At 44.3% G+C, this 17,716-nt stretch overlaps 2 protein-coding genes across 2 annotated transcripts; both read right to left on the reverse strand.

The window, feature by feature from the left end:
- Positions 1-238: 238 nt before the first annotated feature.
- On the reverse strand, positions 239-4,539 carry KCNRG (potassium channel regulator; the record flags this gene model as incomplete). Its single annotated transcript, XM_080926768.1, is given in 11 exon segments — positions 239-334; positions 336-414; positions 3,842-4,047; positions 4,049-4,099; positions 4,102-4,136; positions 4,139-4,165; positions 4,168-4,216; positions 4,218-4,275; positions 4,277-4,322; positions 4,325-4,452; positions 4,454-4,539. Coding segments are annotated over 11 exon segments (861 nt in total).
- A 1,461-nt stretch (positions 4,540-6,000) lies between these two features.
- TRIM13 (tripartite motif containing 13) lies at positions 6,001-17,670 on the reverse strand. The gene is made up of 3 exons (XM_080926068.1): positions 17,586-17,670; positions 17,400-17,498; positions 6,001-7,334 (listed from the first exon to the last, which is right to left on the reverse strand). Exon 3 carries the CDS (start codon positions 7,326-7,328, stop codon positions 6,105-6,107), a length of 1,224 nt encoding a protein of 407 aa, XP_080782194.1. The 5' UTR covers positions 7,329-7,334; positions 17,400-17,498; positions 17,586-17,670; the 3' UTR covers positions 6,001-6,104.
- Between the last annotated feature and the right edge of the window lie 46 nt (positions 17,671-17,716).

A 17,716-nucleotide genomic window follows, 5' to 3' on the forward strand; every position in this document is an offset into this window, starting at 1 on the left:
AAATTAAGTCACTTGGCTAATAAATGACTAAATTAGAATTTGACACAGTTTAAGTCCAGAGCCCATTTCTAAAAGCTGTGAGAGTTCATGGTGAAAAGAGCAAGTGCCAAAGCACAAAGTACAGTACAGTTTTGAGAAAACAGGCAGTGTGGCTTCAAGCCCTGCTCGGGGAGCCCAAAGTTACACTGAGTACAAATCTGACATTCATGCCCTGATATGGAACTGCCAGAGATCACGGTCACTGAGATGGCACTGGCATTGTGGTAGGTTCTGATTTGGGTGTTTTATTCATCCCAAGGACTTGAGGACTTCTTATCCCTTCAGAGACACAAATATTCACTTTTGTCTCCTGAGGCCAGTGCTCTAGTGCTGACCAGACCAAAGCCTTCCTTTAATAAAGGCCCAAGACATGTGCTCCATTGGGCAGTTCTCATTTATCAGGCTTTATGGAAATGTGCCTGCGGCATACAAAGATGTCAGCTACAAACATTCCTTCAATAACAAAACCATGTAGAAACTTACAGCTTTAGATATAGGCACCGTTTTTTTTTTTTTTTTTTTTTTTGAGACGGTTGCAGTCTATAGCCCATGTTTGCCTCAAATTCATCATCCTTCTGCCTCACACTTGGCAACAGCTTTTATTATATGTCTTACTTTTTATCCCTGGCTAGGCTAGAATTCATTTTATAGATCATGTAGCTTCAAAGCCAGAGAATTCCCTGCCTCTGCTTCCCAGGTACTGGGATTAAAGGCTTATGTCATCATGCCTTGCCAGGCTCATGACTTTCTTTAAAAACAGATTTTCTTTTTAGACTTCATTTTCAAATTTGAATCAGTAACTGAATATTAAAAGAGACCATGATTCCAACTCCTCTCAATTACATTTAAGAATATATTCAAAACTGTTGACTTTTCAATTATTTTTTGCATTGAGCAACCTGGTCAAAGAAGCTTATTTTTTAATAGGTAATTTTCACTTTTTTTTTTTCAATTTTCTTTAACCCAATTTGACTAAATTGGTTTTTTTTACTAACACTGTATATTTACAATTTTCCACTAACTCTAATCAATACTGCCATTGTAATTTGAGATTTATTCCTGTCAAACCAGTCTTTCAGGTTAAAATTTGAAGGTACAAAATGCCAAGACTCTAATTTACTGCTACCTTTTCATCAATATCTGCCTGTTATTGAAGGGAAAAATTTGTTAGTCAGAAATCTGATTGAAAATGCAAAACCCTTTACCCACCCACTAGGTATTCCAGTGTCAGCACATATACCTATGTTTGCCTTAATGGCAATACAGCACAGAAAATATCTGTCATTAAGGGTTTTTGTGTCTTCCCACTGTTCTAAAGTGAGATAAGGCTTAGGTTAGTGTCAGATAGACACTATACAGTTTCACAGGGGAAACAATGTTTGAACACATGCCTAGTTATAAACTGAGGTCATGGCTGAAATGATGATCCCTAGAGGCCATGTTCAGATACTCCTTACTTGCCAAAACAAGGAACAGCTAAAAATTGTCAAGCTACAAAGAACACTTCAAGAAAGGTTTATTGTGTTTGATAGAAAATTGTAACAGTAGTAAATCATCCAGCAAGTTCAGATCTAAATGATACAGTCTAGAAATATTGGTCAGAAAGTCACAGAATATCATAAAAGTATTAGAATAACAAATAGCAAGCAGTAGGTGCTTTAAAAAAAAATTAGAATGGGCACACCCTGCCCCAGGCAGAGGAGGATGGGAGCCCCTTCTCCTCCCAATTCTCCTTTGCTTCTTCCTCCCTTTCTCCCTCCCCCCTCTCCTTTGTGTCCTTGGTCTTTCTTTTGGGAAAAGGGACCAGCCAAAGCCAATGCTTTTTCTCAACACTAGACCTGGACATCGACTGGGCGCCAGGATCTAGACTCCAGAATCCTGAGGCCATAACATGAACTAAAGTGTTGTCACCTGGATGGACACCTAAACCTGTACACCAACAACCTGAAACAACTGTCAAAGAACGTTGAGTGCTGAGAACACATTGAAGACAGCCTGGCTTATTTACCAGGTCCACCATCCAAAACATTTGAATAGACAGACCCAGACAAAAAACCAAGTACCTGGTAATGACCTATGTACTCAATCACTATTTGTGTTCATGTCATTTTACACACTCCATCTCTCTATTCTGAAACTGGCACTCAGTTAAAAACACCAGAAGAAATTCCAGACTTTAACAAATCACACCACAAGTTGGGTGAGATCTATAACCTTAGCACTCAGAAAGCAGATGCAGGAGAACCACAGTCCAGGCTAGCCAAGGGCATGAGACCCATCTCAAAAAAAGAAAAAAACCACTCTGGTCTTAGAATTACGTTATGAAAATTTAATATGCCTTTTTTAGATTGAGGTGAAAAAAAATTCTGTGTTGTTCCTGAAACATGTAACAAAAAGGAGTCACTTGGTACAGTATATATGCAATGATCCGACTTCAGTTTCTGATCTTGTTTCTTCAGATAAGTATTTCCAAGACATCTTTTCACCTATCATGTGTCTTCCTAAAATCGAGGATGGCATTTTTCCTCAGTTTCTGTTTGGAAAGGGGTGCCAAAGAGAGGACCGCCCCCTCTTCCTCCGCCATCGTGTACACGCGCCTGATACGCCTTCTCGTTATGCCGTCTCACAGACTTTCAGAATCCAGCGACTCCTGGCCAAGAAACAAAAGCAAAATTGTCCCATTCCTCAGCGATTCGGATGAAAACTGGTAACAAGATCAGGAAAACTCTTAAGAGAAGACACTGGAGGAGAAGGAAGCTGTGCCTGTGAGGAGTCACAACTGAGGGCTTACGCTGAACTGTGGTCATCTATCAGTCCTACCAGATGGATTTTAACACTTTTAACCTGAAGACTTGTTCATGTCTAAATTAGGATGTTTGTCCAGTAAAAAAAATTATGAACCTTTCAAAAAACAAAACAAACAAAAAAAAGTACCTCCTCCCCAATGAAAATAACAGAATTTAAAGGTTTGATTACAGGACCCTTGATTTTCTTCAAGGTCTATTTGATTGGTATCCATTTTCAAAATGTTTCAACTTATTTGGAAGACCAAGAAATAGGAAATGTATATACTTGGTTAGACTGCCCACTGTCCTCTAGTTAGTTGCCGAGACTAAGGGATGTGCACAGGAAGAAGCATTAAATGCTGCCTGATGGCTACTGTGCAGGCTACAATGTGTCCCTTCCAAAAATGACTTGCTTTTAAATGCTCTAAGAACGCAGGAAAGCATTTTTCCTCCTACAAGTTAAAACTGGCATTCACAGTTGATAATAATGGTGCACAGCACTAAGGCATTTTAAACAGGGAATGAGGCAGTGTGTCCCTGACTACAGGGCAGATGTCAGCCTTGGATTCCAGCAGAGACAGGTGTGGTGCTCACTTGCAATCCCAGCACTTGGGGGCAGGGCAGTGAGATTTCCAGGCCAGCCAGAGCTACAGAAAGGGATCTTGTCTCAAAACTAAACAAGGCAGCCATTCTTAAGCTACTGACACAGCGTATTCCACATTTTTTAATAGAGACAGAGCCAAAGCTATAACAAGACACTAAATTTACCATGAGATTTATCTGCCTGAAACCAGCTTTAAAAATATTCTCCACTGAACAAAAGCAGCAAACGTTAAATTCTGAAAGAATAAATGCACAGTGTGTGAGGGACTCAGGACATACCACTGCACCTCTCTGATTGGAAGCCAGACACGGTGATTCATTGTAAGTCATTCTTTAGCAATAGTATATAATCAGGTTCTCTTGTAACCACACAGACCAGTTTCTAGTTTCCCTGGGCAGTGTTGGTTTATTACCTGCTCAACACCTTCTTAGTCTGTAAGTGTCCAATAACTCCTTGTCTACTGAACATTGTTTTAAACTTTCTTCTTTTGCCAAGAAGAATTTTACTCTGGCATAAAGAATTTTCAATTTTGAGAGGAAATGTCAGAAAACTGGGATAAAAGAGACGCTTCAGCATTCTAAACCTGACTGCAGTGTGGTTCTCAGTAGTGCCATCAGAGAGTGCCACAGTGGAAAAGCAAGTTGCGGTGAGGTCTTTGTGGAGGTGAAGCCACAGAGGGGAGTTACTATTCCTGGCCAGTGCTGTTGCTCTACAAACAGTGGAATCCTCCTAGTTAGCTGCAAGAACCAAACACTCTGAAGAAGACTTGAGTGTTTTGGTTTAGGAAAACTCATTGGTACCTCTATGACAGCAGATATTGATTGGAGCACATATTGGCTTAAGAGAATCAAGTTCATAGAAAAGAGCTTCTCTCTGAAGTCTATGATGGTCTGAAAAGGTAACAGAAGCTCATGGTTTCTCAAAAAAAAATCTAAAATGAAACTAAACACCGTATCTATCCACAGAAATCTGGCCATCAATGACTTGAACTCTTGGTCTCTGCCATTTAACATGCCTGCCAACTGAGGCAGGGAACTGCTTGAGGGTAGAGAGCCTTGTTGAGAATTTCTTCCCTCCCACATTCAAAGTGACAAGGTCCTGAGCACTCATTCTTCCTAGCTTCGCACTAGTGGTCACGGACCATTAACACCGACTTACAAAAACCCTCTAACTCACCTGCTACCATACATAGAAATGGGGGCTTGGAGACAAAAATCCAGACCTAAATTCCAAGGTCACTATTGTCAGGACAAATACTGTATCCATAGCTGTGTTTGCAAGTGTGAGTTGCTTGTGAACTTACTGTATATAAAATAGAAAAAGCATCAAGTAAAACAAAATGTCAATATATCTCATGATTTCAAATAGATCCTGTAGCCCACAAAAAAACAAGGAACAAAAAACAAACCTAACTCTTACAAATGGAGTACAGCCCAGGGGTAGGATAGAGTACTTGCCTGTGTGCAAGCCCTTCAGCTCTGTCTCCAGCACTGAAGAATCATTTTCAATCATTCTCCATTAAAACCCTAACATAAATCTGTATTTCAGTGTCATCAGAGAACAGAAGACCACTCTTCTGTTCAGACATTTACCCAGCCCCTGTGGCCAATACAAAATGATCATGACTTATGATAGAATGATCAGCCTTTACTTCACCTTCAGCTCACCTGACCATCTCATGGCTGGTTGGTAGGGAAGACACTTTCTGGGCCACCTTTTCTCACATCATCTCTGATCATCATGATCATCTTCTCAACCAAAATCAAAGGATGAGGTGAAGACTGGGCTTTTAAGAGCCTATTTTTTAATGACAAAATAAAGCTGACTAAAAGCAGTCAAGGATGGGTTCTTTTGTTTTCATTTCACTTCTAAGCAAGAAGAGTAAGCACTTCTGTCCTGTGAGCATCGTTCTCTCTTATAAGGAGAGAGGATAGCATCAGCCTTCACCTAGTGGCTAACATTGCCTCCTTTATGAATATGTATTGTCAGGATAGTCTTACTATACCTGAGACTGCAGGCAAGTGACACTTTGCAACACAACCACATTAGGCACCAGTTAGAAGGTGGCTTTCCCAGGTCCTGCCCTTTCCACATGCATCACAAGAACAAAGGTCACTGGGATTCCCAGACTTGTGAGGCTTGAGGAAGGAGTACTAGATCAGGCTTGTCAAAACAGGAGTGGAAGACACAGGAGAGACTGTTATGAGAAAGGAGGCACTTACTCCTCCCAAAACAAACTTGGGAATGCAATGTTTTATAGTCTTTAGACTTTGCAGTCACAAAAACAGCTCAGCTTTCAGTATGCTTGATGACTGCATTACCTGCAGCATGGATGCAGTGTTAGCTCACGTGCACTCACTCACAGACTCACAGAGCTGTTCCATCTGTGCTCCCACCTCATTCTCTTGCTGATCTCAAAGTTCCACACTTAGATCACCAATGAGATACTGATACACCACATATCACAGCACAAACTCAACCAATGTAGAGGAACAGTAATTTTTAAACACTTTAAGAAAGAAGAGAAGGCTTAGGAGTACTAAACATCAATCTTTATGCTGATATTTGAATCACATGTAAAAGACATTACTAAATACTTTAGAAAGAAACAGACTGGAATCTTGATCAAATCTGAATTATTCCTGTGTTCTCTAGAACTGTATAATTGACAGACTTTATATTACTTTATATTTGCATATAAATTCTGCCACATTGTTCAGAGCCCCCAAGCTAACATTTTTTACTCTTTCACTAAAAATGAAAAGCCCATCTGTCATCTGTTCCCAGTAAAAAACAGACTGTTCTACAAAATCAGCTGATTTAGTCAGGTAAGAACTGAAGCTTGACAGACAGTCTTTCCACGTTGCTAATTCATCAAGTGGAGACCATTCCAGGAACACAGTGGGGCCAAAGAATATAAGGAGACCCAGCAGAACTACCACCATGAGCAGCAGATAGGGGTACCAGGAAATCTTGCTAGTGAACACGCCTGTGTCTTGAGGCAAAGAGAGTTTATCCACATCCACTAGTTTAATGTCCTCCCACTGACTGGTATCAAAGTTCTTCATTATAGGGCTTGTGGGCAAATTAGAGGGTGGCAGAGGGGTTTCCTTGATCACTTTGATTTTCTCCCTGAACTCCTGCATTTGTTGCAAAAATATAATAGGTTCTGAGACATCCTTGAAAGCCTCAGCGATGTTAAAGGCCATGCGCTGCTCCTGTAAAATGGTGTTGAGTTTGTTTATCTCGGGGTCATAGGTCTGCATGACCGCCAGCTTCATAGTTTCAAAGTCAGACAGGATTTCATTCTTCTTTTGATCCAGTGTGTGTTGTAACTTCTCAAAAAACTCCTTTACTTTATCTGAATCTTTAGTGAGTAACTGTAGGGATTTCCTCTTGTTTGTTTCCAAAGTGTCCAAGCGGGAGAGAGCATCTCCCCGGCGCCAAGTCTCAAAACTCTGAAAGAGGGACTCAAAGGCATCCCTTTCCTGAGTGTAGGCATCTTCAATGGAAGAGAAGACATGCTTGGTGTGATCACCACACGTAGCACAGATCCCACAAATCAGCTGCATGTCAGTCACACAGAAAATGTTGAGAGGCTGCCCCAAATGTCCTTTGCACACTGGCATTCTGGGAGAGACCTTGATTTTGTTGTACTTCTCCACGATGCCCTTTAGGGAGTAATTGACCTGCAGACTATTAACTCCGGCAGCTGAAGCTTCCTTACGGCAGGTCGGACACTTGAACGGAGATGGTCTCCACAATGAATTCCGCACATTCCCCTCTAAGAGCCCTTCTAAGCATTTTTTGCAGAAGTTGTGTGAGCAGGGCAACACCCGGGGATCATCAAACAAACTGCAACAAATTGGGCATGTGAGGTCTTCTTCAAGCAGCTCCATCACATCCTACCACAGAGAAAGGGACAAAGGCATGAATACCAAAGCATTTAACTCCTGGGACAAGAACACTTCTGCACACAAGGCCTTTGTGAAAGCCTCCCAACAACAGCCTTCGCTGAGCCGGGGTAGGACTGGGACAACTGCAAATGGAGCCAACAGGACCCAACATTGTTTGAAAACAGAGCTGACTAGCAGAAGTCAGAACAAAGGCTCACTGTCTGTTACAGAAGCACTTTCCTTTGGCCCACAAAGACGCAATGGCGTGCTATTAAAGACAGAAGGCACATATAAACGCAAGCGTGCACTCTATTCCCACTCTTACTGGGGAACTGGGGTAGCTTTCTGTCTCAAAGACAAGGTTACAATTTATCCACATCCACTAGTTCAAGGTCCTCCCAGGACTCCCATCAAAGTTCTTCATTAAAGGACTTGTAGGCAGATTAGAGGGTGGAAAGGAGCTTCCTTGACCACTTTGGTTCACAGTGTAAAAAGCACAAGAGCTGGAGTCCAACCTTGACTAGAGAATTAAAGGATGTGGAGTTTTGATGTGGTTGTCTGGGAGAATTTTTATTTTTATTGGTTGTTTTTATCAAACTCATCCTCTATACTCTACACTACAACATTAGTTCTGAAGGGCAGAAACCTCTGTGTCCCTCCTTTAGGAACTGGTGAAGCCAAAAGCGTTCTCATACAGATGTGCTACACCGACTGCCGTCTGCACCACCAGGGTCAAAGCAACAGGGGGTGGGCAGGCACTCCTGGACCAGGACTCAAGCAAGTCTGTAAGAAGCACCAAGCTGGGCACTACTCAGAGTTCTTCCGGAACATACAAACAGAAGGGGAGGAGCCTTCCAACCAGAAGTGTTCTTAGCCAGGCTGATTACAGCACACACGTATAATAATCCTCATACTCAGAAAGACAGGAAGAACTAACAGCTCATGGCCAGCAAGGCTTCCAAGCGAGTTCCTACCCAGCCTAGAAACAAAAGCTTGATGAAGTTGCAAAAAAATTACTCAATTCATCAAACCCCACCTCTTGTATACATGTCTTTCAATGTGAGACAAGAACCACACACAAGAGGACTCGTGTGGCCAGTGGGTGTGGTTGGTCATGTGACTCAGCTACCAGCTGACACAGCTGCTGTTTTTAGGAAAACAATGGAAGCCAGCAATACGGAGATTCAGATAGCTGATGGACATCTTGAAAATTAGTAAAATGAAATTACTACTTCTAGAAACACAGGCTTCTTGGCAATGAAGAGGGGAAAGATGGGTTTATGTTAAAATGTGTATTTTTGTACTTTTAATCTTCCCATTAAAGACTGATAAATGGTAAAGTTATTAAATGTGAAGGCTATTGTGGACTATTATAAAATAAAATATGTCAATCTTTGGAGGTCTCTAACAATATTATAAATCATATAGAGAGAGAAAACTTGTAAGAAAGGGTTAGAGTGTGGGTCAGTGGTAGAGTTCTTGCCAGGGTCCTGAGTTCAATTCCCAATAATGCAGAAATAAAAAAAAAGAAGTAGCAGAGATGAGCAGGCTTACAGTAAGTATGACAAATGCCATCTGCTGAGATTTGGTTAAAGTATTGAACAACAACAAATATTAAAACACTACTCCCTGTATTGACTACAAATCTGTGTAACACCAGATTTTCCTTGTGTGTGTCAATCAAAATGATTAGAACAGTCACTTTCAATAAAACAAATACCCAGGGCTGGGAATATTGCTCAAAGGCTGTTAGAAAGCACACTTGGCATGTCCAAGGCCCTAGGCTAATCACCAGTGCAGCATCCCCGAGTCTCCCCCAAAGACAGAAAGATACCTCACAAAGGAGGGGAGATTTTTACTAAATTATCTTTTGGATACAATGATTTCTATCAGTGTTGGTTTAAATGAGTTAACATGTTTTAAAGACCTCAGATTTCATTTCTAATATAGTACATATAATATAATATATATAGTACTCAATCCAAATTTGCTAATGTATCTTAACCCCTAAGGCCTAGAACTAAAATCAGTACAGTATTTCTTTATTCAGTCTACTTAGGGATACATAAATATTACCAAAACCGCAAACTAGGATGGAATACTTGGTACTCCACTGGCCATTAGACAGTAACCTGGGAGTTGGAGTCAGGGATGAAATCCAGCCGAGCTCAAGCTGAGCAGAGTACATCACAGAGCTGTGCACATGCTCACAGTAATTCTCTCCGTGGGTCTGCGTGTGCAGGTACACACATGCCTGCAGAGGGCCAAGGTCGGCATTGGGTGTCTCTCCTCAATCCTCCTCCACCTTTGCAGTAGGATCTCTTGCTAACTCAGCTATGCTGGAGTTTTCTGTTTGTTTTCTTGAGACAGGGCTTTTCTATGTAGCCCTGGATATCCTGGAACTCACTCCGGAAACCAGGCTAGCCTCAAACTGAAAGATCAACCTGCCTCTGCCTCCCTAGTGCTGAGACTAAAGGCGCGTATCACACCACCACCCAGCTTGACTTTTTGCACTTGGTAGAGAGGGAGGCAGGGTCGTATTATGCAGTGTGGTACTCAAAGAGGTCCTATTGCTTTAGGCTACTGAATGCTGGGCTAGCGGTGCGCACCTGCATGTCCAGGGAGAGTCAGGAGCTAACATGTGTTAGGGGAATCTCACACTAAATGGTATACAGTGTTACCTGAAAGTAAGATTAGGGCTGGAGAGATGACTCAGCGGTTAGGAGCACTGACTGCTCTTCCGGAGTCCTGAGTTCAGTTCCCAGCAATCACATGGTGGCTCACAACCATCTGAAGTGGGATCTGATGCCCTCTTCTGATGTGTCTGAAGACAGTGACGGTGTACTCATCATATATATAAAATAAATAAATCTTTGGGGGGGAAATAAAATTAGCTAGTGAATTGAAATGTGACTTCTTTATATATTTTTTAATTTTATATTTTGGTTTTTTATTATTTTGTTAAAGGTCTCTATGTGGTACCAGCTGTTCTGGAGACCAGGATGGCCTTGAACTCAGAGATCCTCTCATTGGGATTAAAGTTGAGTGTCACTGTGTCTGACCCACGGCCTTTGTTTTGAACGTACGCGTGAGGCAGAAGAGCCGACAACAGCTGGCGGTACAACTCTCACAGAGGGCATCAGCTCACACCTCCAGCTCCAGGAGCAGCTGTCACTCCTGGTGTCCACGGGCAACAGCACTCACCCACACAGACATAATTATTAGAAAACCCTGCTCTTCCCCTTGTGCTCTTGCAGCCTTGCTCTCCCACCCCACCCCTCCTCTTCTCTTTCCCCCTCTCCCACGTGCTCATGGCCAGCCTCTACTCCTCTACTCTCTCTCTCTGCCTCTACCACCCTCTTAACTCTCCCATGACCTGAATAGACTCTATTCTGTACTATACCGTTGTGTGGCTGGTCCCAACATGGACCCCCCAGAGGTATCTCCCTTGCCCCCAGGCCTTGCCACACCTCCATGGGCCATATGCCCCCCACTCTCTTCATCCTTCCCCTAACATTGGTGCCTTGACTCAGATCATCATCTTTTCAAAACATTGGTGCCCCGTGTGAGGAGATTAGATTTCCTCACGACCAGATCTCTCTTTCCTTTCATTCTGTGACTTTTAACAACCTTGGATTGGTGCCACAGGACTCAAGAAAATGCAGGTTCGCATCCCGACGCTCACTAGCTCAAGACCCGGTAAGCTCCCTCCCCACTTCGGTCAGAGTAAGCATCCACGAGGTCCCAGGGAAGTGTTCCTGAGCTACCCCTGAGGACAGATGCTTTTACTGACCCCCATTCTAGGACTTTTTCCCTTGGGACCCCCTCCTCCTTTTACTAGACCCAGGCTGGGCCTGGATCTCATTCTGGAGCACCGCCTCCGATTTAGCCCCATTGCTGACTCTCACCCATGGGCCGCCTCCATGGAGCAGAGCCTCTGAGTTTAGCGCCCCCATGGCAGCTAACCCTAACCTCACCCATGGGCTAGTCTTCACCGCCTTTCTCCCTATTTCCTGGGATGCTTTAGTTTAATTTACAGTGATCAGAAACCAATAAACTGCACTCCCTCCCTAGCTATCTGTTCTGTGTGAAGGTCTGGCCCCACCCCTAGCCTCCGCTTGGGACTGTTTGCTAGACCTAGCTGTTCCCATCCCACGTGTGCTTTCTCCATCCCCATCTCTGTCCCAGACTCTTTCTGTCACCGCGAACCAATGGGGCAGGCATCTGGTCTGGGACACGGCGCCTGCAGGAGCCAAGGGCCGGCCGAGTGCCCCAGGCTCTAACTACTCCCAGGGCCTCTGAGGATGGTGGCGATTTGGGTTTCTGCAGGGACCCTGGCCCTGCTGGCAGTCCCTAGGGAAACCATGAAAGCAGGCCTCCTAGTAAGCAGCCGCCTGCCTAGCAGATCACACACATGGTCCCCCACCATGGCGGCAGCACAGGCACTGCCCCGCCCACCGAGGGGGCAGCGTGGCGCGCCCCCTGGCGGGAACTACTAGCCTTGCCCTGCTGCCTGTAAGCTCCATAGCCCCTCCCTGTCCCTTCTTCCCAAAGGACAACTCAATGTCTCAAAACAAGTCACCAGGCTCCCCACTGGGATGTCTCCTGGAAATTTTCAAATCTCTAACACTGACACCTCAGCTAAAGACATCTAAATTGATACACCTCTACAACAATGTTTGGACTCAGTATCCACTAGATAATGACTCAAAATGGCACCCTAGACTCTTAATTTTATGAGACCTTCACTCATACTGCCAACGATCTGGTAAATGGAAAGATGTTCCCTGTGTACAGGCATTTATCTATCTCCGCTCTAATCCTTCTCTGTGTTCTTCTTGTAGCCCCACCCACCTCCTTTTAGCAATGAGGCAGACGACACCACAGCTCTCGACCCAGCCAATAAGCCATCCTCTCTCTGCCGCAAAATCCAAACCTCTACCTCAGCTTCTACTCATGCTACTCTAAGCTTTTCAAAACTCCCCTCCACAGCCAGACGTGGACACGCCACCCGGCCTCAAGAACTGCTGCCGGTGCCCCTTTCCTCCCTATCTGTCCTCTTCTACGCCGCAATCTTATAGTCTGATGTTCCATGCTTTACTATGAGTCTCACTAATAATTTACTTCCTGAGGAAAGCCAGCGAGTTTGGGAGCAGAAAAAAATGCATGCAGACGAGATCCATCAAACAGACACTAACTTAGATCCTGAAAACCCAAAAGGTAAACAACTTCTAATGACCTATTTCTTTTCCCAGAGCTACCCCGACATAAGAGACTAGCTTAAAAGCTAGAGAGGGGAACCCTAACTCCACAGGCAGAAGTCTTGGTGCTGGCCTTTAAAGTGGACCATGGGAAAGGTAAAAAGGCTCACAAATACCATATGCTGGCAAAGGCTTCCCGACCAGCCCTAGCCACTGCTACACCACCGGGCCCCTGCTGCAGATGTGGTCAATAGGTCATTGGGTAAAAGCTTGCTCCAGCAACTCACAAGCCAAGGGGCCATGTCCTAAGTGCGATCCAGAGGAACATTGGGCCGTCAATTGCCCTGTGTCATGCAGGACAGAGAGACATCACGCCCAAATAACCCTCCAGCCTTCCAGGCTTGGCTATGGATAACTGAAGAGGCCCAGGCTCCCTTGACCTGACCACTGCCATCACAAACAGGAAGCCACGGGTAGCTATCATGGTATGTGAGCAGCCCATCTCCTTCCTCTTGGACACTGGGGCCACTTACTCGGTCCTGACAGAGTTTTGGGGACCTACTTCTCCCTCCCATTTTCCTATTGTTGGGTAAGAGGACACCTTACCTTCCTCACCAGATTCCAGCACTTACTTACATTTTTAGGGGTGTACCTCTCAGTCATTCCTTTTTGGTAGTGCCAACATGTCCTGTCCCCTTATTGGGAAAGAGATCTTCTAGCTAAGTTGGGAGCCTCTATTTCCTTTGCTTCCCCCCCTCCATTTGCCTGAACCCAAGCTCGCTAGCAACCCCTCTGCTTCTTCTATCTAGTCAACCTACTAACACAAACATGTTTCCTTTACCAGCTTCTCAGGTAGACCCCCGAGTCTGTTGCTAAACATCATTCTCCTGTTGTCATCCAATTATTAGACCCTACCAGGACCCTTTTAAGGTGATTCTCCAGATACCTACAGCTCTTTTTCCACATACAAGATCCATGAGATCCCAGGTGGGAGACAGAAGTTGTTGGTAAGCTCTACTGTAAAAACCAATCAGGGTCCCCAGTAAGTACTATCAACATTCAGCTGCCCTAAGACATTGCCATTACTCCACACCTTTCCTCTATCCCTCTTCATGGCATGGCAAACTGTTCTAAGATACCGGGACACATTCTGTAGTAATTTGCTCCAAATCTTATCAATCCTCTGTCTACCTCAATGATAGACACAGAAACTTTCTAACCAACTTATTAATTAGTTCCTGTTACAGGATTACCAGCCACTGTCCACAGAGGAGCCTGATGTGAACATTTGCCAGGTGGATCCCGATGGTGAAAACCAGCTGCACCCCCAATGACGCTCCAAGACAGCAGGAAGTAGCCAATGAGACTCGACACCCCTATTCCCCTTTCACCATTGGCCTCGCCCTCCCTTTTTTCTCCTTTTTATAATAAGAAAAGGGAGGAATGGCAGCATTAGGACTGCTCCTGGAAAATCTTTCTTTCTTCCAAACCAAATGTACTTAATTTCTACCTATAATGTATACATATGTGTGTTCCAGCATCTTGTCAAGTCCAGGCGCTCATTACATCTAGAACAGCGCCAGAGAAGCAACCTACAGATGCTTCAGCCTTCTCTCTCAGACACAGATGCTTCCACTGGACCTGTTACTTCTGACCTATCCTCAGATGGTTCCACAGACCCTGGACAACAAGGAAACAGCCAACTCTTAAGACTGGACAAACATCCCTACCCCCCCACTTTTCTGGCCTCTCTAAAAACATTGCCCCAAACAAGTATGAAGCAGTTAAGAGATCACAACAACCCTATTCCTGGTCCACCATCGCCTCTAATTTTTCTTTTTTAATTAAACAAAAATGGGGGAATGTTGGGATTCTGTAAACCCCACCCCTCAGTTACCTAGCAACAGCCAGGTATATCCCACCCCTCAATTACCCAGCAGTAGCCAGGTATGCTCCGCCCCAGTGACCTGACACTATAAAAGGAGCTGCTTGCCCCTCCTCTCTCTCTTGCCCTTGTGCTCTTGCAGCCTTGCTCTCCTACCCCTACCCCTCCTCTTCCCTTTCCCTTCCCCCTCTCCCACGTGCTCATGGCAGGCCTCTACTCTTCTACTTCTCTCTCTCTCTCTCTCTCTCTCTCTCTGTCTGTCTGTCTCTCTGCCTCTACCACCCTCTTAACTCTCCCATGACCTGAATAAACTCTATTCTGTACTAAAAAAAAAAAAAAAAAAAAAAATCCTTTAAAAAATAGCTTTCATTGTAAGCACTATTCCAATGTAAGGCTGGTGGCTCTCAGGTTAGTAGGTTTTCCATGACTTAGAGAGTTTGGGCAGTTTTAGCATTACTGTCTTAGTTTTGGGTGTTTTTGTTTGGGAGCTTTTGGTGATTTGTGGGGCAGAATCTCACACTGGCCTAGAGCTTGCAAAGTACTAGACTGGCTGGACAGTCACCTGTCTCTGTCCTAGGATTACAACTACCCAGCACCACACATGGCTTTGTTTATCAGTGGGTTCTGAAGATTTAACTCAGTCCTTTAGTCTTACAAGCCAAGTACTTAACTTAGTTATTTTCCAAGATCCGCTCCTGACTGATATTTAAACGCTGTTTTGAATTTCCTAAATCCCAAACAAAAATGCCTTAAAATGAAAATTCCCAGGATGTAGGACTGTGGCTCAGTGGTTAAGCACTTGCTTAACATGCTCAAAGCCCTAAATTCAGTGTCCTAGGACTGAAAAACAAATCCCCAAACACAATATGATCTAATAGCTCTTTTTGTTTCTAATAAATGGTTTTGCTGCATTTTTTTTTTTACATCTACGTTATTTTTTATACAGACACACACAGAGAGGGACGGTAACTTACTGGAATCAGTTCTCCCACCCCAAGGACTCCAGGGACTGAATTCAGGCAGCCACACTGGGCAGCAAGCACTTACACCCCAAACCACCTCACACCCCCCCAATAGACATTTAACGGGAAGATTAATTTCTACTTAGAGTAAATGGACATGGATGTGTGAGCCTGCATCCAAGCACTTGGGAAGCTAAGGCAAGAAGAGCGGAGTTTGAAAATAGCCTGGGCTACATATTGAAACCTGGTCTCTTAAAACAAAACAAGAAACAAACAGAAACTCCATGAACGTAGCTTTGAATGGCCATTGTATGTTTTCCATTTTCTTTTTCACTTCTCCTTTCACTGCCTTAAAACTTGTAACCTCTGGCTGGAGAGATGGCTCAGCGGTTAGAGCACTGACTGCTCTTCTAGAGGTCCTGAGTTCAATCCCCAGCACCCATATGGTGGCTCACAACCATCTGTAATGGGGTCTGATGCCCTCGTCTGGTGTGTCTGAAGACAGCGACAGTGTGCTTACATATAATAAATAAATAACTCTTAAAAAAAAAATTGTATCCTCTTACTGTGTTCTCCTCCATTTTCCCCAAAGTCCTTTTTGCCTCCTCTTCCCCCTGACCGGCTGTACAGCCTTTGTTTCCTACTAAAAACATGGGGTCTTACTGCCTTCTTTACTTACTTTACAAACAGCCATTTTCCATATCAGTACCTACTCTTCAAACACAGGAAACCCACCTTAGGGATGTGCTTTCTTGTTATTTATCTGTCCTTTTGTCTGGAGCTGAGAATATAATCAATGCCAGGTGTACTCAGCATGTTGAAGGCCTGGGATAGATCGCCAGGAACACAGTGGTGGAGAATAATCAGCACTTTTATTCACAAAGTTTACTAAAAACCTCTTTTACAACTATGGTTTTCACAAATATCTGTTTTATCTTCTATAAGATGGGGATCTTACAGTATTATCGGTATATTCCTTGAAAATAAATGCAACCAGGATACCAGAAGCACAGAAGCAGGTCAGTGGGCGGGTCAGGTGCCCTTTCACATGTGCATAGTGCAGGGCTGAGATTGCAGCTCACTGCAAAGCACTTGCCTAGTGTGAAATTTCCAGAACCAAAGGACAAGTGCACCACTGAAAAGAACAGCTCCGTGTCAGTCCCAGGAAGAGAAGAAGCTGAAGACACGGGTCTTCTGGGCCTGGGCCTCTTACTTTCTGTGGGTTTGGTAAAACACTGACCAAAATCAACTGACACTTGCAGGTTACAACCCATCACTGAGGTAAGTCAAGGCAGGAACTCAAGACAAAACTGTTTACTATGCCCCACAATGCCTTGCACCATGGAACCCACTCACAGGCAGAAAGTGCAGCAGACACCATCATGAATGTGGACTGCTCACTGCTTTCCCTCGGAGCCCAGGTTCATCAGCCTAGGGAGAGAGCTGCCCACGTGCCCTCCTGTGTAAACTAAGGCATATCCATAGACAAACCTGAAAAACAATCACTCAGTTCAGAATGCTTTCAGGTAATTCTGGGCTGTGTGAAACTGATGCTTAGCATTAAGTAGGACAGAGGTGTGTGTAGTCCTGGGGTAAGAACAGGCTAACATACTTCAAGGTGTCCTGGGTTCTTTCCCATCACCAAACCACTTCAAAAGAAATTCAATGAAAAACAATTGGTTAATAGCCCCATTGAGTCCTAGCACAGAGAATGCCTATATACTGACATTGTTTTAAAAGTGTTCCTCATGCAAACGTCTAGAGAGCTGCAGGAAACCCCTGTCTGTTCCACAGCCCCAGAAGCTGAACAACCAAGGCAAACCACAAGGAAGATATGCTGCTAGTATATATAGTAATTACCAAAGAAATGAATGGCAAGCATGGATTCTGAATTTTGAAATATGAAAAGAACAAAGGCCACCAATTACTGAAGGTAGTTCCATCTGGAATGGTCCTAGGACTAACAAAATCGAGCATTTCTCCCCTTCATAAAGACCAGAACATAAAGGAAAATACCACCATTTACCTTTGTCCTCAGCAACCGTGTGCTTTTGGCAAGCTTACTGTTTCTCTGAAGCAAGCCGGGCTTCTTCCCCCCACGTTTTGACTGTAAGACCTGAGACGGCTGTAGAGAAAGGAGAAAGAGTGTTACACACACAAATCTGCTCTCTCGGCTCTCCGGGCCAGGGCGCCTCCCCAGCAGCGCGCGGACCTTCCCAGCAGCGTCACCGCCCACGCCGGTGTCCCCCGGCCGCAGGCACCGGGCAGGGACTCCCGGCCGCCCGGCCCCTACCCGGAGCAGCTCACCTCTGCCAACTGTGGCGGCTGCGCTGGTGCAAAATG

Source organism: Micromys minutus, assembly GCF_963924665.1.
Source record: "Micromys minutus genome assembly, chromosome: 12".
Lineage (NCBI taxonomy): Eukaryota > Metazoa > Chordata > Mammalia > Rodentia > Muridae > Micromys > Micromys minutus.

What these genes read in the sequence shown, in the direction of transcription:
- TRIM13 (XM_080926068.1), bottom strand. Translation starts at nt 7,328, where the DNA reads ATGGAGCTGCTTGAAGAAGACCTCACATGCCCAATTTGTTGCAGTTTG.